Genomic DNA, 19853 nt, shown 5'->3' with positions numbered 1-19853 from the left:
GCATCTTCTTACCCCGTTTAAGAAAAGCATAGTAATTTGTACCACTGAGGATGGCAAGGGGTTGGGACCGTGGCATGACCTCTGTATGAACCAGGAAAAAATAGAGGAAGAACCCTGTAAGAATCAGATTCAAGGTTCTGAGACAGGCATACCTGTAGGACCGCCTCTCACTGTATGTACCCCGGAGAGCGCTTAGATGAGCTGATAAACATTTACTGGTGGTTCCAGGCCCCAGGGAGACTCAACTGGCCTCAACCACAGCCAGGGCCTTCTCGGTCCTGGCTCCAACCTAATGGAACTCTCTTTCTGTAGATACTCAAGCCTGCCAAGATCTTCTACCCTTTCGGCAGCCCTGTAAGATGGAGATGTTCCACCAGGCATATGGTTGAAGCCGGTCTTGCATTCATCTGGTGAGCCTTCCTACTGGTCTCTTTTCAAGGGGGCTGTATAGTCACCTCGGCCCCCCATATGGGTTGTAGTGTGGGCAGCAACAACTGTTCCCTCTCCTCCCCCCCTCATCCACTGTTGGCTGGGGTGGGTTGCATTAGTCACTGTCTTGGGAACTGCATTTTATGATCATTATGATGTGGTTTTTATTGTGATTTAAAAATGTATTTATACCTGCTCTGAGCCCACTTGCGGGAAGAGTGAGCTAGAAGCCTAAAACTAAAATAAAAATAATGCCCAAGCTGATTGGACAGACACAGATATACATGTTTTTAAATACCTGTATGCCATGTTCACATTTTTGGTAGTGTACAGTGAGAAAAGTGTGCCTAAAAATATGAAGTGTGAAACAGCCCTTATGTTAGGAAGAGTTGGTGATTAACCATCTGATTGAGTTATTATGACATGCACAGAACTAGACTGGTATTCAGGCTGATGTTTCCTGTAGTTACCAGCTGTGTCTCACCCTCTTTCTCTGGGTCCTAGATCTTTAGGGATTGAGGGTAAAAGGGGTGATTTCCTTCGACATTAAAGAGGATGAACAAACTGTTCTTCGTGACTCTTGTTTAAAATTCTCTCCCAGAATCAAAGCAACGCAGTCCAAGAAAAGAGTAAAATTTGCTTCCTTTACTCTGATTTTTCAAAGTAATGGAGAGAGAAAGAGCAAGAGAGCGAGACAAAAAAAGAAAAAAGAAAGAGTGCACGAATGTATAATCCCAAAGGAATAAACTGACTCTTGCTAGACAAGCTGAAAGCTGATTAAAATATTTCTCATCCTTTGGGTATGCAACAGCTTTTGATGATGGAGAGTGTATTAATATTCAGGCAAGCTCCTTGTCAACACTCTAGATAGGTCCCAAGAAAGAATCTGAAACTGGCCAGGTTTTCTCACTGTGCCAGAAATCTTTATGAGACATAGAGCAGCACCCTTCCACCGGCTGTAGCAAAGATAAGAATTTGGTCTTGCTTTTTAGACCTTCATATACGTGCTAAAAAATGACAAACATTCCCTCTTGGCTTTGGCTGGGGGAGGGCGCTTGGGTGTGTGTGGCTACACAAAGGTTAAACAAAAAAGGTTTAGCGCTGTTAAAACACAGCAAAGGCAGGAAAACATCTTGATTTCAGCCGACATCAAGGATGCCCGTTATTGCCTATTTGATTTAAACTCAACTGCCCAAGCTGTTGCCAGACACACAGACTCCAAAGTTAATATCTGAGAGAGAAATCTCCGCAATAATTGCTCAAAGAAGCTAAGCTGAGATGCAAGGTTTGGACCTCTTCTGTTTAACCCTTTCCTTGACGGCATTCTTTCTTCGATGCAAAGAAGGCAAGCTCCCTCTGAATCTGCCGATGTCAAAAGGAGGGCTCCAAAGCTAGCAGGCTAAAATATATTTACTCCAAAGTAATGCGCCACAAGGGCATGTCCTCTGGCACATGGATTTCAAGCAACTGCCCGGATATTTTAGCCTGCTTCCTGCAGTAGCAGCCCTTTAATGCAAGCCGATTCAGAAGTTACTTTCCTTTTAAGTATAGCCTCCTACCACTTCCTACAATATACAAAACAGAGCACATCTTTATCACTTATTAGAATTACTGAAGCCGTGAGCTCAGTTTTCTGTGTATCAGCCAAAGGCAGGATTCATTTATAAACAAGTTGCAGTATCAAAGAAATAAAAGGCTAGATAAACAACCGCGCTCTAATGGCAGGTACAATTTGATGCAAAAATTCACATCGCTGGGGTGCTCTGTTCATTTTAAATCACCAGAACTGAAAGCAGCGTTAACTTCTGCAGTCTCCCAATGGGATTAATTTTCAAAATACAACAGGACTACATTTTTGGAAGTTCATAACTTGAGCAATTGGGGTCGTACATATGCGGATGGATGTTTCTGTTTATATTCTCACTCTGACCAACTTCGCCGCATCATACACATCATTTTTTTAAAAAACTCAGTGCTGAACAGCTTGAGAAAAGATGTGTACAGAAATGCACAGAGCATAGATCTACAGATCATGACAATCTCAAATGAGGGGACTCCCTCCCCCAAAAAGTCTAGCCTTGGAGACATTCAATAGGAAAGCACCCAAATGAAAAACTGAGGAATATTGTGGGATAAAATTTGTATCTGTAGATTAGTAATCTACATAATGCTAGAAAGATGGGGGTGGGGGGGAAATAAGCCATCCCATTGGATACATTCATTACTCTCCAGTCCTTCCAACAGGGAGGTCCATGTAGAGTCGGTCTCCTCAATAGCACGGGCTCTTTTGTGTCCAGAGGAGGGCAATGAAGATGGTAAAGGGTCTGGAGGTCAAGTCCCGTGAGGAAAGTCTGGAGGCGCTCGGTATGTTTAGCCTGGAGAGGAGATGACTAAGAGGTGACTTGAAGGGCTGTCATATAGAGGATGGTGCGGAGTTGTTTTCAGTTGCCCCAGAAGGTCAGATCAGAAATTAAATCAAAAACGTTTTTGGCTAAATATTAGGAAGAACTTCTTGACAGTTAGAGCGGTCCCTCAGTGGAACAGGCTTCCTCAGGAGGTGGGGGGCTCTCCTTCTTTGGAGGTTTTAAAGCAGAGGCTAGATGGCCATCTGACAGCAATGCTGATTTTGTGAACTTGGCAGATCATGAGAGGGAGGGCAGGAAGGGTTACATCAGGGCTTAGTTCTCATGGCCCCTTCTTACATGCTCAGGGTAAGGCCAATTGCCACGTTGGGGTCAGGAAGCAATTTTCCCCAGGCCAGTTTGGCTGATGATCCTGACGATGTTTTGCCATCTTCTGGGCATGGAGCAAGGGTCACTGGGGGGTTGGGGGGTGAGTTGTGAATTTCCTGCATTGTGCAGGGGGTTGGACTAGATGAGCCTGGAGGTCCCTCCCAGCTCAGATTCTATGATTCTTACTCTGACAAAGTATGGACTCTGACATCATCTCAAGAGCACACTGATGTTTCCTTTTACAATCTGTGGCAACAAATCCCAGGCATCATGACCTAAACGTATGGTTTGATGGATTAACCAAAGGGAAGGGATTAACCAAAGGGGCCAGCAGTAATATTAACTGGTCTATCCCACAAGTGAAGAGAAAATGCCTGTAATTTTGTCGAAGTTGATAGTTTTCGAAGAATGTTGCTTTTCTAGCACGAAGCTTATCTTCGATTAAAGATCAGAAAGCAAATGCATCTCCTCCAAAGAATGAGTAAGCGAGCACGCGAGCGTGCGTGTAAAGCTTAGCATCTTAAATTAGATGCTCTCCTGATGAGTAGAGTTGGCAGCTTCTTGGTGGGCTTTGATGGTGAACAACAGAGATGCTTCCTAGTAAAAAGCAGTAGACAATCCAAGCAACTATCTAATTGTGCTTGCAGGCATATTTTGCATGCAAGTATACTCAAAGCTACTGCAGGTATACTCAAAGCCCTTTAACAGTGCAATCTGACCTTCCTGGGAGTAAACTCCACTGAATAACCTGAGCAAGCTTGGATCCTCAAATTATTCTTCAGCTGACTATTAGGTAGGATAATGTGGACAAGAATATCCAGGAGATGAATAATTATATCAGTGCAATAGTCAAAAAGGTACAGATCCAACCTTTGTGTTAGCATTGCATGCTAACTGTTACCACTTATCACATTTTTTCATCTGCTGAGGCTTATTTACATGGCCTCCATTCCCAGTTTGATTCTAACATCCTATTCTGCATGGCACAGTCAGGATTCGAGCCCAGGTCTTCTGATCTGGCACTTAAACCATTGTACTACACTGGTTGTCATAGCACAAGGATACGCACTGTTGGATGTGCTATACTTAGCTCACGGGTTGGATCCAAATTAAGTTTTCCCTCGGCAGAAGAGAACATGCCTGCACCCCCCCCCCCTTTCCACTGATCTTGATAAAATCCTGAGAGATAGGGAGCCCCAAGGAATGGCACAAAGGGGGTCTGCAGTGGGAAGGGGAAATTTGTAGAAATTGGCAATTTAGTCTGGATTCAACCCTGATCTTCTACCTAAAATCTGCTTGCGCCATCTTGAGTAGCTCAAATACATCTTAGTTTTTCTGAAAAAAATATGTGCAAATCCAGCATCAGTTCTCAAGTGGAAAATTACTATATTGTTCTACACAGGTAAGCCAAGCACATTTTGCCATTCCTTTACAGGACAATATGGGCAAACCAACCATGACGTGATTACGCATATGCTGTGCTGGATTACCACTGCTGTCCAGTCATCTGTATTATGGGTTGAACCAAAAAATGAGGGGGGAGGGAAAGATTGATCCAGATCCAGGGATATCAAAAATATTCGGTATCCCTGAAATTTGGTCAGATTTTCTAATCCAGTTAGAGAATCCCAACTTTACCCAGCCATTGTTCCCTATGGAAAGAACATTCCTGGGTACTGGGAGGGGGGGTGCATTTTTCAAGCAATTCCACAAAATTTGTGGGTTGCCTGCTTCTGAATGTCCACTAAAGATCCCCCAGGTTTCAGAAAGACTGGACCCCGGGTTCAGTTCTATGGGCCCCTGAACAAGGTGCCCCTGGCCACTCTCCATTGTTTGCTACAAGGGGGAACATTTCCAAGGCTTTCCATGCAAAGGGAAACTTTTGGCTTAGGCAACCCCTGGCCAAACGTTAGTCCCTTCCAAATACAAGTCCCACTCTCCACGCAACAAGAGCCCCAAAAAGTATCAAACCAAAAAGAATCAAGGGAACCAACAGCAGCCCGTACACGGGCTTTCTCTGTGGTGGCCCCTACCCTGTGGAAGGGCCTGCCTGAGGAGGTCAAGAGAGCTCCCACTCTCCTAGCTTTCTGCAAATGATGCAAAACCAAATTATTCAAAAAGGCTTTTGTACTGTAAGGAGAGGATCTCAGATGCGTCGCTAATGACTTAAGGACCATAGAATTCACTACTAAGTTGCCTTACATACTACCAGTTGTCAAAAATATGTGCTCCTATGAGTTACCTGTGCTTCATGTGGTCTAATGTCAGCCCTAGAATTGCTTATGTTCTGTTTCAGCATTTCTTCAACTCTGTATTGGATTCTTACTAATGCCATGTCTTTGTAAAATTGTGTTTATTTTCCCTATGGCATTGTTTATGGAAATGTCCTTGAAATTGACTGTACTAATTTCCTGTTGTGCAATCCGCCGAGTCTCAGTGAGAAAGGCGGACTACAAATAAATAAATAAATAAATAAATAAATAAATAAATAAATAAATAAATAAATAAATAAATAAATAAATAAATAAATAAATAAATGTCACACTACAGAATCCCTACAGAGAATTCCTTTACTGAAGCGAGGTGCAGGAGGCCTGTGGAGCCATGGGGTTTTAAAGGCAGCCAGCAGCGGAAGCTTGAAGGGCTCTTTTGGAGTTCAGGCAGGGTTAAAGGGGCAGAAAGGGTTGGAAATCCACTCTGCCTGCCGTCTACTCCCCCACCCCATCAGCCTCGCGCAACTCTCCTGCACGGCATGGAGCTCAATCTGGCTCCATTTGTGCCGCCACTGCCCTTTCACTCGCTCCTGCGGCTGAATAATCCAGCCTAGCAGAATCGGACCCCGGGTTCTTCTATGTGAACCGGCATAGCCAGATTATGCCAAGCACAATCCAGCTATTTTTGCTGTATCATGAACCTGAACCACACACCCCTAATCTGTATTCACCAGACATCAGTGAAAGTTTTACAATGTTTCACTCCAGTGTGAGACTGGGTAGGGGGAAAATATGCCCTCCTGATCAATTCCAACTTGAGAATCAGTACTTTGCCGACATGAAACTCCACTTGTTCACAGAAGGGTTAAAAAAAAAAAAAGTGCTATCCGCTGCCTTCCTCTGATGTTCCTGTAGATATTGTCACTGGATGTATCCTCGGTAGAATTCTATTCAACACCTCTGTCTTTAAGTACAAAGCTGTAGGCTGTAGAAGGTTTAAGGAACATAAGTATCCTTTTTTCTACTGCACAGTATCTGTGTGTGAAATTCTCTAAAGGGGTTTAAGTATTTACCCTGAACACTATCAGGCAGTTTCTAAAATTTTCCTTATCCTATTGCAAAAAAAAAAAAAACCTACTTCAAAGAGAATCATAAACATGGCCCTTTGTGCTTTGAGCACACATTTTGTTTTGGAAGCTTAGCTCTGAATTCTCTTGGAATTGTAAATATATCTATATGAGGAAGATGTGGAAAGGAATGAGCTTATTAAAAAATGATAGTAATTCAGGAACCGTGGAGTGCCGAATTTTCTCCTGCGTTTATGGAGATTGGCAAAGTCATTGCCTAATGTATTTATTTGGGTAATAAACCCCCAATGGAAATCAGTCGGGCTCATTTGCGTGTAATGTGTTTCGATTTGGGCTGCCAGTGAAGGAAGGAAGAAAACAATGTTACACCTTGAGTTTAACTTCTCAATTAAAGTCCATTTTTTAAAAAAATACTGCGTACAAAAAGATCCTTAAATTTTAACTATATGTTTTGCCATTCAGACTGAGGAATAAGAAGATAAAGATATTCTGTTAAAAGAAAGAAACCTGGACCTTCTAGAAACTTGGCCATCTTAGTGAACATTTAGAATTCAGCTTCTTTACTGGACAATAAATTGCATACAAATCAACTCTAACTCCCAAGTAAATGTGTCGAGGGACTGCAGAACTCAGCTTCTTAGGCAGCATCTAGACAACAGTGGATATTACACTACTGTGGCTCTCTAGGAATCAGTCACAACTGGACTGGCATGTCTACACAGGAAAATCCAGTTGCAAACTAATGCTATAGTGAAACAATAGCACAACGCCCACCAATGTGTGGATGCAACTTCTCTCCGTTTTAAGATTAAAGATATTCAGTCTTCATTATCCACAAAACGGACAATAGAAATTCCAGTAAACACGAAATATAGAGAGGTAAGATTTGGGAGCATAAATCTGAATACCTTGCTGCTGTTTAACTGTCAAATTAATGTCTAACAATATATGATTTTATGCAAACAAAGAACTACATGCATTAACTGATCATTTGATTTATTTGTGGATGCTCTAAATCTACCTAATAGGAAGGCCTCTCTTTAAAAACTATCTGTTAAAAAGCAACAGGGGAAAATCTCTTCTTCTATAAGTTCTCTTATGAATGTGTATGATATGCCTGTTGCTATGGTTGCTGTTGTTGTTGTTGTTGTTGGTCAATGGAACTTCAGCATAAATGGCAATTCAACATCCATATTTACCCTCTTTCTCAACCATTGAAGAAATATACTTTTGAGTAGGAAGTTGCTCCAAGGTTTGTAAGCTTTAATAAAGATTGGCTCTTGCCTTGCTGAAATCAAAGCCAAATATCAGCACAGAAGCGCTGACATATCTTAAAACACAGCAACAGCAGCTAGGAAATAAAAACTAGCACTTGGAATAAAGAAGAAACGAAAGCCAAAGAAACAAACAAAACCTTTATAGCTAGACTGCAGTCCTTAAAATTAAGGAAGAGGGAGGGGGGAGCCAGCTTGGTGTAGTGGTTAAGAACACAGGACTCTAATCTGAAGAGCTGGGTTTGATTCCCCACTCCTTTACTTGAAGCCAGCTGGGTGACCTTGGGCTAGTCACAGTTTTCCAGAGCTCTCTCAGCCCCTCACAAGGTGATTGTTGTGGGGATAATAATAACATACTTTGTAAACTGCTCTGAGTGAGCATTAAGTTGTCCTGAAGGGTGGTATATAAATCGAATCTTATTATTATTATTCATTCTATGAGCACTTACTTTCAGTGGCATCCTGAAACACTGAGGTATGGTCTGTTTCCAGCCACTGACATTCTTGATTCCTCACAACCCCTTTTGAACCTTGTTCTACCTGTTGAGGTGCATATGTGAAAGAGAGCGACACAGTTTAAAAGCTTTCACTAGAATCGGATCCCCTCTTGCCTAGTCCTAGGAAATATGATGCCTCTGTCTTGGAACTTTGTTTTTTAGATTTGAACAACACCGTCCATGTTAGGCCCATGCCATAGCTTTCATCTTGTCCTCTTCTCTCCATTTGTTTAATTTGATAGGCAATCAAACCCTCCCAAAGGCATTCAAAGTTCGGAACATCCATTCAAAAGTCCGGAACATCCATTCATCATCACCTGGCACCTTCAAGGGCATATGCATGCATACCAATATTTGCAGAGGTCCCAAGACTGTCCTAAAAGACAAGGGAAGGCAGTGATGAAATCAACAAACCTCGTCAATTTCTTGGCAGAGGAGATGGGGGTGAAGGAAAAAGGCCCCGTCCAGAGGGGTGAACATGTAAAAAGTAAGGATAATGCATACACATAATCATTTACTCTCCCACACAAGGTGAAGCAATACTGCCATGTCAGTTCACACCTGAAAGGCTATTATGACAGAAGTACCGAAAAAGGCCACAATCCATTAAATCAGGTGGAAGAAGTCTGTCGAGTAATAAATTGAAGAGCTTTTGACACGTGCATGGTTCAGCCAAAAGTGAACAGCTTGAAATGAACCTGTTGTACTAATAAAGAACGTCTCAATGTCGAAATTTTGTTTCATTCGCTCTGACGAATTTTCGGAAGTTAAGCAAAACACTTCAATGTCTGTCAAGGTCTGTCGTTCAGTCCAGTCATTTTCTAGGTTTGTATTATTCGGGCCATCCTCCCCACAGCAGATTCTTCTACAAAAGGATGGGATTAATTGGAGCTTAACCTACCTAGCATAATGAAAATTTGTTGAGATTTCTGGCCCTCATGGAAGCTGATACATTTTAATAACGATTCTTTACGTACAGAAGTAAACGATGGCCACCAAGGCCATCTGTACTCTAAATACACGGTTCTTTCACTAAATTGGTTTATTGTTGTTGTTATTGTTATTGTTACGATACAACTTTATAGCACGATTTACATTTTTTAAAAAAGCTTTAGGAATTAGTGATTCAAAACCAAATATTTTATTCACAGTTTGAAAGAGAAATAGCCTTTTTAGTTCAAAATAAAAAGGAAATAAATCAGTCAGCTTCTCCTTGCTCTCTTTTAAAAAAAAATCATTCCCCTCTCTCTAACCTCCCCCCCCCCATCTTGAGGCAACATTAAACATTTTTATAGGTAAAATAAATGTCAGTTTTGTGAGGTTTTTGCATGATACTAGACCCTGGGAGACAAATTGTCTCTCCGCTGAATCTCGAAACAGCTTCAGCAAGACTCACTTGGCATCACATGAGATTTCAGCTTTTCAGAAAGCAGTCTACCCAGAAAGCAAAGCTTGTACAACCCTTTTCAAATGGTAACTCTGCCTTTGAATTCACCCAAGAACTTATCTTGATGCTAAGCATGATAAGACGCTAATCTTGGGTGACTAATTTTTTTTTAAAAAAGAAAATATTTGAATAGCTTTCATTTTTTAAAAGAGGTGGGGGGAATGGGAAGGAGACAGAAAATGAAGGATGGTCCTTAGTTTAAAATGCTTTACCTTTAACTGTTCACAAATTCATGAAGTAATAATGGGGGGAGGGGGTGTTGAGGTTTTATCAGAATGTCATTCAAATGAAAGGTTTAACATTTACATCACAAGAGCGAGCTGGGAGGGAAAATCGTCCTTAGGGAAAGAAATGCCAAGAATAAACATTAGGATAAAAAAAAAAGACGGAGAGATCTATCACATTTACTGTAATATGAAAAAAAAAATTAAGACATCTGAGAGGTATGGGTACACGGAGGTCCACTTTTGCGAAATGCGATTGTTGCAATGTTCAGAGAACGAGATGCATTATAAATGAAATAACTCTCAACAATTAATTTACAGATATATTTTAAAAATACAGGGAAATGGAGAAAAACAGCCAAATATACATATATGTCAAACACAGCTCTTCAAGCTCAAATTAAGATACACACACTTTCTCTTAATGGGAGCTTTCATTCTTTCTATGAAAGGAAGAACCTAGAATAAAGGCAGTGCAAAGGAGCCAAATTACTGCTTTTGTTTAATGTCCACTTTAAAAAAACTGTTCCATCTTTTTATATTAAACAAATGCACTAAACATAAGGAGAATTTTTTTTAAGCAGAAAATTCTACAGAAACCAGATCTACCCCAACACATTGGGCTTTTTATGTTAAATTGCTGTTGAATTTGTTAACCCGCAATTGATTTCCTGTATTATGGAATCTTAGAGATTATGGTTAACTTGAAGAAACAGGGGTACATTTTTCGATACTTAGACAGTCAGGTTTAGAAGTATTACATTTTTCGAAGAGTGGAGGTTGCCGAAAACCTAACAGGGAAAACTGCAGCTCAACATTGCCCCCTGCTGTCAGACAGTCTTTTTTTGAAAAGGAGCTTTTGGGACGCAGGTCAGGTAAGAAGCAAAAGCAGCCAACTTGAAAATAGGCATGCTGAAGCCCAGCTATAATAAGGGCCCAAAGAGACCAACCAAAACAACAGACATTACCAATTAATATTTTCCTCTGTCTTCCTCCATAGCTGAAATTAATTGTGATTAATGTGTTAGAAGTCATAAACATTAAAGTCATTCCTGAAGATTTAAATTGGAAGCAGCTTCTGTCTTGCTCCCCGCCCCCCCCGCCCCCATCCCTAAAAACACACGCTTTCCAAGCTTACTGATAAATATCATCCCAAGCCCCGCTGAAAGGAGATACACCAACGGCACCGTGTTTCTAATTAGAGACACATGGAGACGTCACACCAATTGCAGACAACCTAGCCCCAGAGAATCCCTGGGGTATGCAGGCTTTCCGTGTTCTCGACACTTCGCAGAGATAAAGTAACAAGGAAACAATCTTGCTTTGGCCTTGCAAAGCACCACAGTTACATGAGGGAAGATCACGACAGAAGAGTCGAAAGGGAAGAGGAGACAATACTGTAACCTTCCAGCCTAGGCATTATTTTGTGCCGGAATTTAAGTCAAGAGACTAGGACAACCGGAAGTCATAGCTCCACTATTCCAAAACACAACTTCCCACTTACTTTTTCCTTCTCCCTTGGCTGAATTGATCTTGCCGCTATTCATTTTCCCATTTCCCCAGGCTGAATGTATCCCATTAAACCGGTTTTAATTATTTAATACTTAATTATTCAATAATTATTTAAATGATCATTTGATTATTTAATATTCTATTATTAACAGTATTCTTGCAACTACTGCATGAAAAATTATTTATATATTCAATTATATCTTACCTTTCTCCCCAGAGGAGACCTAAATCAGCTTATATAATTCTCCTCTCCTCCATCAATAGCGGAAGGAAATGAATGGGTAACACCAGAAACAAAAATAGGTGATGCAACAGAGTTCAAAAGCAGAGATAAATGGCCAAGGGGAGGGGGCATATTCAAACACTGAGGGCCAAGCTACAAGTGACGAATGACACTTGAACGGCAAGTGAATTTCTCCCTGTTCACTTGCCCTCCACTCAATCCACTTGCCGTTCAAGTGTCATTCGTCATGTGTAGCTTGGCCCTGAGACACAGAATGCAGAGTTGCAACGAGCACCGTCCTTTGTAGTTCTCAGAGCCTCTAATGAGTTAACCTGCATTAACTGAGCCCCAAATATGTTTTAAATGAGGGCTATGAACTACCACAACATTTGCTCTATTATCCAACATGCTGCTCACCTCGTTAAAACAGGAACCGCAAATGGTATAAGTAAAATTCTACAGCGCTGCATGACGACACCCAGAAAATGTACTGTCAAAGGTGTCTTCTCGGTTATTGGTACTTACCACGAACTCCATTTTTCTCCAAAATTCTTCCAGAGTATCCATTTGCTTGTGCCACCAATCGGTGCACTTTCTATAACGTTTACCTTGGAACCAGAATTGCCGCAGCCATTCAAACTCAACCTATGAAAATACAAAGAAAAAGACCAGGGAAAATATTCAGATGGAGAGTCTAGCAGCCAAGAGAAGGGGAAGAGAACTGGAGGGCTCAGGATCCAGGGGTTCAAATCTCTTCTTAGCTACTAGATGCCCTCAGGCCCTCTAAAACTCAATCCCACATCTAGAAAGCAAGCAAAGAAATAATATCCACCGTCTGTCAAAACAGTAATTAGAATCACTCTAGAGTAAGTTCAACAATGCAAAATGCAGAATTAACCAGCGGGCCAGATAGCTTTCCGCAAACGATGCAAAACTGAACTATTCAAAAGGGCTTTTTACTCAAATGGGAGGGCTGCATTGGAGGGATGGGGTCTCAGAAGCTTTGCTAATGAGTTAGGGACTGTAGATTTCATCACTATATTGCCTTACATATTAATATGTTGCTTTAAATATGTATTCCTATGTACCACTTGTGCTCCATGTTGTCTAATGTCAGTTCGAGAATTGATTATGTTCTGTTCCAGTATTTTGTCTACTCTGTATTGGATTCTTGCTAATATTATGTCTTTTAAACTTGTATCTATTTACCATATGGCATTGTTTATGGAAATGTCCTTGATACTATATTGAAATGTACTTGGTACTGATTGTACTAATCTCATACTGTGTAATCTGCCTTGAGACTCAGTGAGAAAGGCAGAATATAAATTAAAAATGAATGAATGAATGAATGAATGAATGAATGAATGAATGAATGAATGAATGAATGAATGAATGAATGAATGAATGAATGAATGAATGAAAATTAGCAGAGGACCAGCACTAGATCTGACTGCTGGAAATGGAGCCTCTGTATTCAGACACAGAGTACCTGATAGACAGCTGCTGGGAGCAAACAGGGAGGTCACTGTTGTTGTCTTGCTTCTCCTTGATTTGTGTTTAGGAACTGAATTATTGAGCAACCCAGACCTTTGATCTGATCTGGCACGTTCTGAACAAAGTCATTACACGGTATCTACTGATGGGCTCGTACCACTTCAGAAAGCAGGTGGGAGACCCTAGATGTGAATGCTCTCTCATATTCTCTATACACATAAAAAAACTAGCATGCCTTAGGCTTGGCTCGATCTTGGACATGGTAGTTTTGTACCTGTCAAGAGCTTTTCCTCTTCAGATCCCCCACCTAATGTGGTACAGTCCAACATGAGTTTGCTGACCACACAGCATAACTCAGTCTTTATACTTGTTACCCGCTTTCACTCAGTCACTGTCACGTGGAAATAAGTAAAGCAGGAGGCTTCTATTGATGTATTAATCCTTGGCTTATTCTCATCCAATGTTCGACACCACCCAGCTCCACTTAAAGGTCATTCCGAACAAAGCACACCTGGTGATTCATCCCATGCTGCTGCTGGTCCAATCTGAACTATTATTGCATCCAGCCATCAGTAGACTGCCTCTTATCCCTTTGACGGCCGAGAGGGAGTGGACACCTGAGCTGCCATGGTGCCCTATGCACTGTGCCAACCCAAGCAGTCAGCTTGCGGGGGAGTTTGAGCAAAGAACGATGGGCCAAGTCGCCAAACCCATTTGGGGATGCTGCGACTGTCGCCAAAGAACATTCGTGCAGCTTCACAGCTTGCTACTTAATCTTCGAGCACAGATTCTTTCGCAATACTCCTTTAGTCCTCATCCCAACACTTCGAACTCCCTTCTCCCCTCCCCTCCTCTCCTTATTTCAAAAGACCTGCAGTTTTGTTCCACCGGAACTGGCTACTTATTTCATTGGCAGCGCTCGAATTTTACATACAAGTACGAATCCCGTTCCAATTGTAACGTGTGCTACAAAGACTGTTGTTCTGTATACCTTGATTTAACTGCAACGCCGGAGACAAAGGGACACCTGTAGACAGAACAACAGTGACCAAAAAACAAAAAAGCCGCACCCTGATTAAGTTCTCACCTGAGAATATTCTCACTTCCCTCCCCTCCCGGCTTCCTCCTCCCCCAGGCTAAATGCAGCAGACAAAAAAGTCTGAAAGTGATTTTAGTTGACAGTCGTTAAATGCCCGTTTGATGTGTGTAACTGCTTTCAATAGACGTTGTTTGAACAGAAAGGGCTATAGATTCAAAAAAAAAAAATTAAAGGCAACCCCTGTTGGTAAAACATATTGGCAGGATTAACGGATCCCAGTTAACAGAGGTAAATCTTCCATGTTTTGAAAGGAAGGTTACATGAATAGTTTAACTTCTCTTAGCATATCGGCTTAATAACACATGTTCTCCTCTAACAGAGTTCAAACAAAGTTTATTAACCGTGTGGTATTAGCCACATATAAGGATGTCTACTTTGGGATTTATTTTTTAATCTCCCCCCTCAAAAAATCAAACACAGAGAAGTGGTTGGGGTGCTATAAACCAGAGTTTTATATTGAACTCTTTACTAGGAGTTTGAGCCTATGACTCTCTTCTATTTAGTCTTCCTCCAGCAAAGAACAGCTTTTTTTTAAATGGAGAAAGGCTTCCGCCGATAGAGAAAAGCCTCTCTTTGTTGAAGCAAGTCTTTTTTAGTTGGAGGAAGATCAAGATGGATAGCGATGTTAAGTCTGTCGGTAGCAGAAGAAAAGAGCAAGAGTCCAACAGAGCAAGAGACTAACAACATTTGTGGTAGGGTATGAGCTTTCATGAGTCACAGCTCACTTTTTCAGATACAGCTGGAATGTGAGTCCATCTGTCCTTATATCTTGGAGAGTGGAGTGATTGCAGAAGCTGAATGATAATAGCTGGTGAATGACAACAGATGGGATAGGGTGGGGTATGCAGAGGGGTAGTGGGTGTGGAGAAATCAGCATTGGTAATGAGACAGGAAGTCTAGGTCTCCATTCAATCCAGGTGGATGCATTGTCTTGAGCTTCATTATCAGACAGACTGCTAACCTAAAACAACTACTCACCCGCAATGATAAACTACTTAACATGGACTCTGGTACCAAGTCCTGCAACAAACCAAGATGCCAACTTTGCTCTTATATAGATCCTAGCAACACTATCAGCAGACCCAACAACATCAGCCATACTATCTCAGGTTCATACACCTGATCATCCTCTAATGTGATTTATGCTATCACGTGTGAGCAATGCCCTTCTACCCTCTACACTGGACAAACTGGTCAGTGTCTTCGACAAAGAATTAATGGACATATGTCTGGCATTAGAAAGCACAACATTCAAAAACCAGTGTGTGGGGGGGGGCATTTTAACCTTCCTGGACATTCACTTGCTGACCTAAAAGTAGCAGTTCTCCTGCAGAGGAATTTCAAAGGGAGATTAGAAAGAGACTGCTGAATTGCAATGGATGATGAAGTTCAAGACAATGCGTCCACCTGGACTGAATAGAGACCTAGGCTTCTTGTCTCATTACCAATGCTGATTTCTCCACACCTACCACCCCTCTGCATACCTCACCCTATCCAATCATGCCTGCTATTGTCACTCACTGGCTATTGTCATTCTGCATTTGCAATCACTTCACTCTCTGAGATACAAGGACAGATGGACTCACATTCTAGCTGTAGCTGAAGAAATGAGCTGTGACTCATGAAAGCTCGTACCTTATCATAAATAGATATTGCTAGTCTTATGGGTGCTACTTAAAAAAGAGCCCCATGGCACGGAGTGGTAAACTGCAGTACTGCAGTCCAAGCTCTGATGATGACCTGAGTTCGAACCTGGCAGAAGCTGGGTTCAGATAGCCAGCTCAAGGTTGACTCAGCCTCCCATCCTTCTGAGGTTGGTAAAATGAGTACCCAGTTTCCTGGGGGTAAAGCGTAGATGACTGGGGAAGGCAATGGCAAACTACCCCATAAAAAGTCTGCCAAGAAAACGTCATGGTGCAACGTCCCCCATGGGTCAGTAATGACTCGGTGCTTGCACAGGGGACTACCTTTACCCTTTTACCTAATAGTAAATTGGCAAATAATTAAAGCTATGAAAACCAAGCCACTCACTGACAAGGCTGGGATCTTTACATGCTTGGGAAGGGGGATCTCTAGGCATGTTGAAAAAAAGGAAAGAAGAGAAAATTCACCTGTTCAAACCTTCGAGAGTTCAGAGAAGCCTGGAAGGCAACATTTGGCAGCCTGGGATAATATTTCCAAATGGGTATTCCCCCACCCACCCCCGTCTGCATGATTTATCGTGAGTCCCCAGTTAGTATTGATCTAAAAAATTCACACATTGCGCCCGGAATACAAACAAAGGGCTTTTTTTAAAAAAAAGTTTGTGCTGATGCTGTTATTTCAATGGAGAAATACTGTATAGCAAAACCAGACTGGACCACAGCAGTTAGCAGAATTGTATCACCCCAGAGCACATTGTCAAAAGCCGAGCAACGCACCGCTGCACACTTTTTTGTCTTGATCTTCCTCTGTTGGCTGCGCTGATTTACCTCACCGTCGTATCAACCTGGCTCCGTTCGCCCTTTAAGCTATTATGAGAGGTGAACTTTGAGAGCTACAGTCAATAAGACTTGGGGGGGAAGGCCAGTGCCACCGTCTGACATTTGGGGAGCCGGAGTCCTGTCAATTATTTAAAGGCACTCAGGTTATTAAATGCCACCTAGGCAGGTAATCTGTATTTTCCTCTTTTCAATGCCAGACGGCCCACCGGCTGTGCTGCCATTTCACTGTGTTGTGCTGAACACACACACCAACCTTACTTGGGCTGTGTACACCGACACTCTTCTCAGCAGTGACCCAACAGTCCGCCCGCACAACACCTTCGCTGCGTGTGTGAAGCTGAGGTAGCCGCAGACAATTGAATCTGTCTTTGCTAGAGGGGAATGATTAATGGGTCCAAGGATAGAGCAGCAACTCAAAGTTCAGTCTTTGACAATCAGAGGTCAGCCATTGTTAGCCAGTCGGGCCCCCATTCATAACCAGGTCCGTCCTTCTCCGATGTCAACAGTTTTCACACATATCCAGAGAAACACTGCATTCCCGCCCAGAGCTTATTTATTTGAAGTAGTAAACTCATATTTGGGCCGAAGTGCTTGGGAGTTGGGACTTCCAGCGGGGGCCCAGAAGATGGAATATTTCTCTGTGGAAGAGTCCCTGCACACAGACAGCTGGCATGTTAGGGGAAAGTCTAAGGTACAACCTATCTCCTTAACAGCTGGAAGTCCAGTAGCACCTTTAAGACCAACCAACTTTATTGTAGCATAAGCTTTCAAGAACCACAGCTCTCTTCATCAGATGCATCTGACAAAGAGCTGTGGTTCTTGAAAGCTAACACTACAATAAAGTTGGTTTGTCTTACTGGACTCTACTATTTTGCAACTACAGATTAACACAGCTAACTCCTCTGGATCCTTGGCACCTGGATTTCTGTGGAAAGGGATTTTTACATGTTTATTAAGAAATGTCCTATGAGCCTCCCACCTGTTGCTGAGCTAGATATAAATTTACCATCAGCCAGAAGTAAGCCTTGATTTTCCTTCCTGGTCTCCAACACTGAGCCCTGATTGGCGTTTCCTTTTTATTAATCATTTTCTGGAACAAATGGGATCTCCCCGCCAACAATGCTCCCAAATTACTTGCCAGTGAATGAGATTTCACCTCCGCCACTAAAATACATCAACCAAAACGGAGACTGCAATGAAGCAATCAGAAGGAGATTGAGACTCGGAAGAGCAGCTGTGAGGGAGCTAGAGAAGATCCTTAAAGATAAAGATGTCTCTCTGGGGATCAAGATCAAGATAATCCAAACTATGGTATTCCCCATTGCCATGTATGGATGTGAAAGTTGGATGGTAAAGAAAGCTGACAGGAAGAAAAATGATTCATTTGAAATGTGGTGCTGGAGGAGAGTTTTGCGGATACCATGGACAGCCAAAAAGACAAATAAGTGGGTACTAGATCAAATCAAGCCTGAATTCCCCTTAGAAGCTAAAATGACAAGACTAAAGCTATCGTACTTTGGTCACATCATGAGAAGACAAGATTCTCTGGAAAAGTCAATAATGCTAGAAAAAGCGGAAGGCCCGAAACGAGATGGCTGGACTCAAGAAAAGAAGCCACGCCCTCCAGTTTGCAGGATCTGAGCAAATCTGTTAATGATAGGACAGCATGGAGCGATGGTTGTACATAGGAGTACATATTTAAAGCAGCAGATAATATATAAGGCAAAAATAGTGATGAAGTCTATGACTCCCAACTCATTGGTGAAGCACGTGAGACCCCATCCCGACAATACAGCCCTCCATTTGAGTAAGAAGTCTTTTTGAATAGTTTGGTTTTATCAAGGAGAGATAATCCACTGCCGTTCAATTCTATTCCTTTTGCCCTTATACTTTTCCAGAACATTAACACAAACAGCAATTGGCAATGTAGGACTACGAAGAACATGCACTTCAATGGATTTTAGGGCTATTCAATTAACTGTAATGCATTTCAAATAAAAGTTCTACTAGTTAATGTCCTTAAACGAGTTCTCTGCCCATGCTGTGCAATAGGAAACAAAGATATATTAGAGTGAAATTCGTTTTTAAAAAACCTTCATGCTGTTATGAAACTTGTCTCTTACATTTCTGTTCCACTTTTCCTCTAAGGAGTTCAGGGCAGGATACATGGTTCTCTATTTTATCCTCACAACACTGTGAGATACATTAAATTTCATGACTCAGGGCCAAGCTACAAGGGACGAATGACATTTGAACGGCAAGTGAACAGACTCACGTGTATTCCTCCCTGTTCATTTGCACTCCACTTGCACTATGTGATCAAGTGGAGTGCAAGTGGAGCGCAAATGAACAGGGAGGAATACACGTGAGTCTGTTCACTTGCCGTTTAAGTGTCATTCGTCACTTGTAACTTGGCCCATAGTGAGAATTTAAACCTGAGTGTTCTACAAGCAAGTTTGTAGATACCCAGTGTGGCACCACGGGCACCACAAAGCTCACTCTTTTGATTGCTGGAGCTCATTTCTTCCCCAAAGTAACTATTCCCCTAAGCAAAGAGGCACTTGCGGCTTTCCTCCTCCTCAACAGAGCAGGACGGCCTAAAGAAGACCTGAGGAGGCACCACCTTTAAGTCTGTAGGGAACTCCCATTGAGGCAGAGCTCCCATCATAAGAAGATGCTTGGCTTGGAACTTCCCAACATACTATGATCGCCCCCCCCATGGCAGCCATTTTGTGACTATCTCCTATCGTCCATCACAGCCATTTTTGTGTTGGCACCACTACCCTTTCTCAAAAACCATGCTGCCCACAGGCTCAGCATGGTTGCAGACCCTCATTCTAACCAATAGAGTAAGCTCAATAATTATTACCGCCCCGAGGACCTTACTTTGACCATTTTTTCCTGTGACATATTGCTTGAGCCGCCATTTTGCACACTTTGATGTTCCAAACGCCAAAGTGCAGCAGGTCCTACTGGCTCCTTTGTCACAGGTTTTTTTTTCCTCGTGCACTTGGTCCTCTGCCTGGCAAACACTTTTCTCGGATAATGGAGTTTACCCATGAGCGGTTCTCTTGGAGCACCGTTCTAGATATCCAGTAGCTGAATAAATCTCTTTCAAGCACCAGAAACAGCTCC

At 42.1% G+C, this 19853-nt stretch overlaps 1 protein-coding gene across 2 annotated transcripts in view; it reads right to left on the bottom strand.

Annotated features, from left to right (window-relative positions):
* FTO (FTO alpha-ketoglutarate dependent dioxygenase) overlaps positions 1-19853 on the bottom strand; it is a 293791-nt gene that overhangs the window by 181334 nt on the left and 92604 nt on the right. For both annotated transcript variants that reach the window (XM_055000443.1, XM_055000444.1), the window contains exon 7: positions 12165-12284. In XM_055000443.1, the coding sequence (XP_054856418.1) occupies positions 12165-12284 (120 nt within the window). The remainder of the gene's footprint in view (positions 1-12164; positions 12285-19853) is intronic.

This window comes from Eublepharis macularius, chromosome 16, assembly GCF_028583425.1.
Source record: "Eublepharis macularius isolate TG4126 chromosome 16, MPM_Emac_v1.0, whole genome shotgun sequence".
NCBI classification, from domain to species: Eukaryota; Metazoa; Chordata; class Lepidosauria; order Squamata; family Eublepharidae; genus Eublepharis; species Eublepharis macularius.
This window is presented reverse-complemented; position numbering and strand designations above follow the sequence as displayed.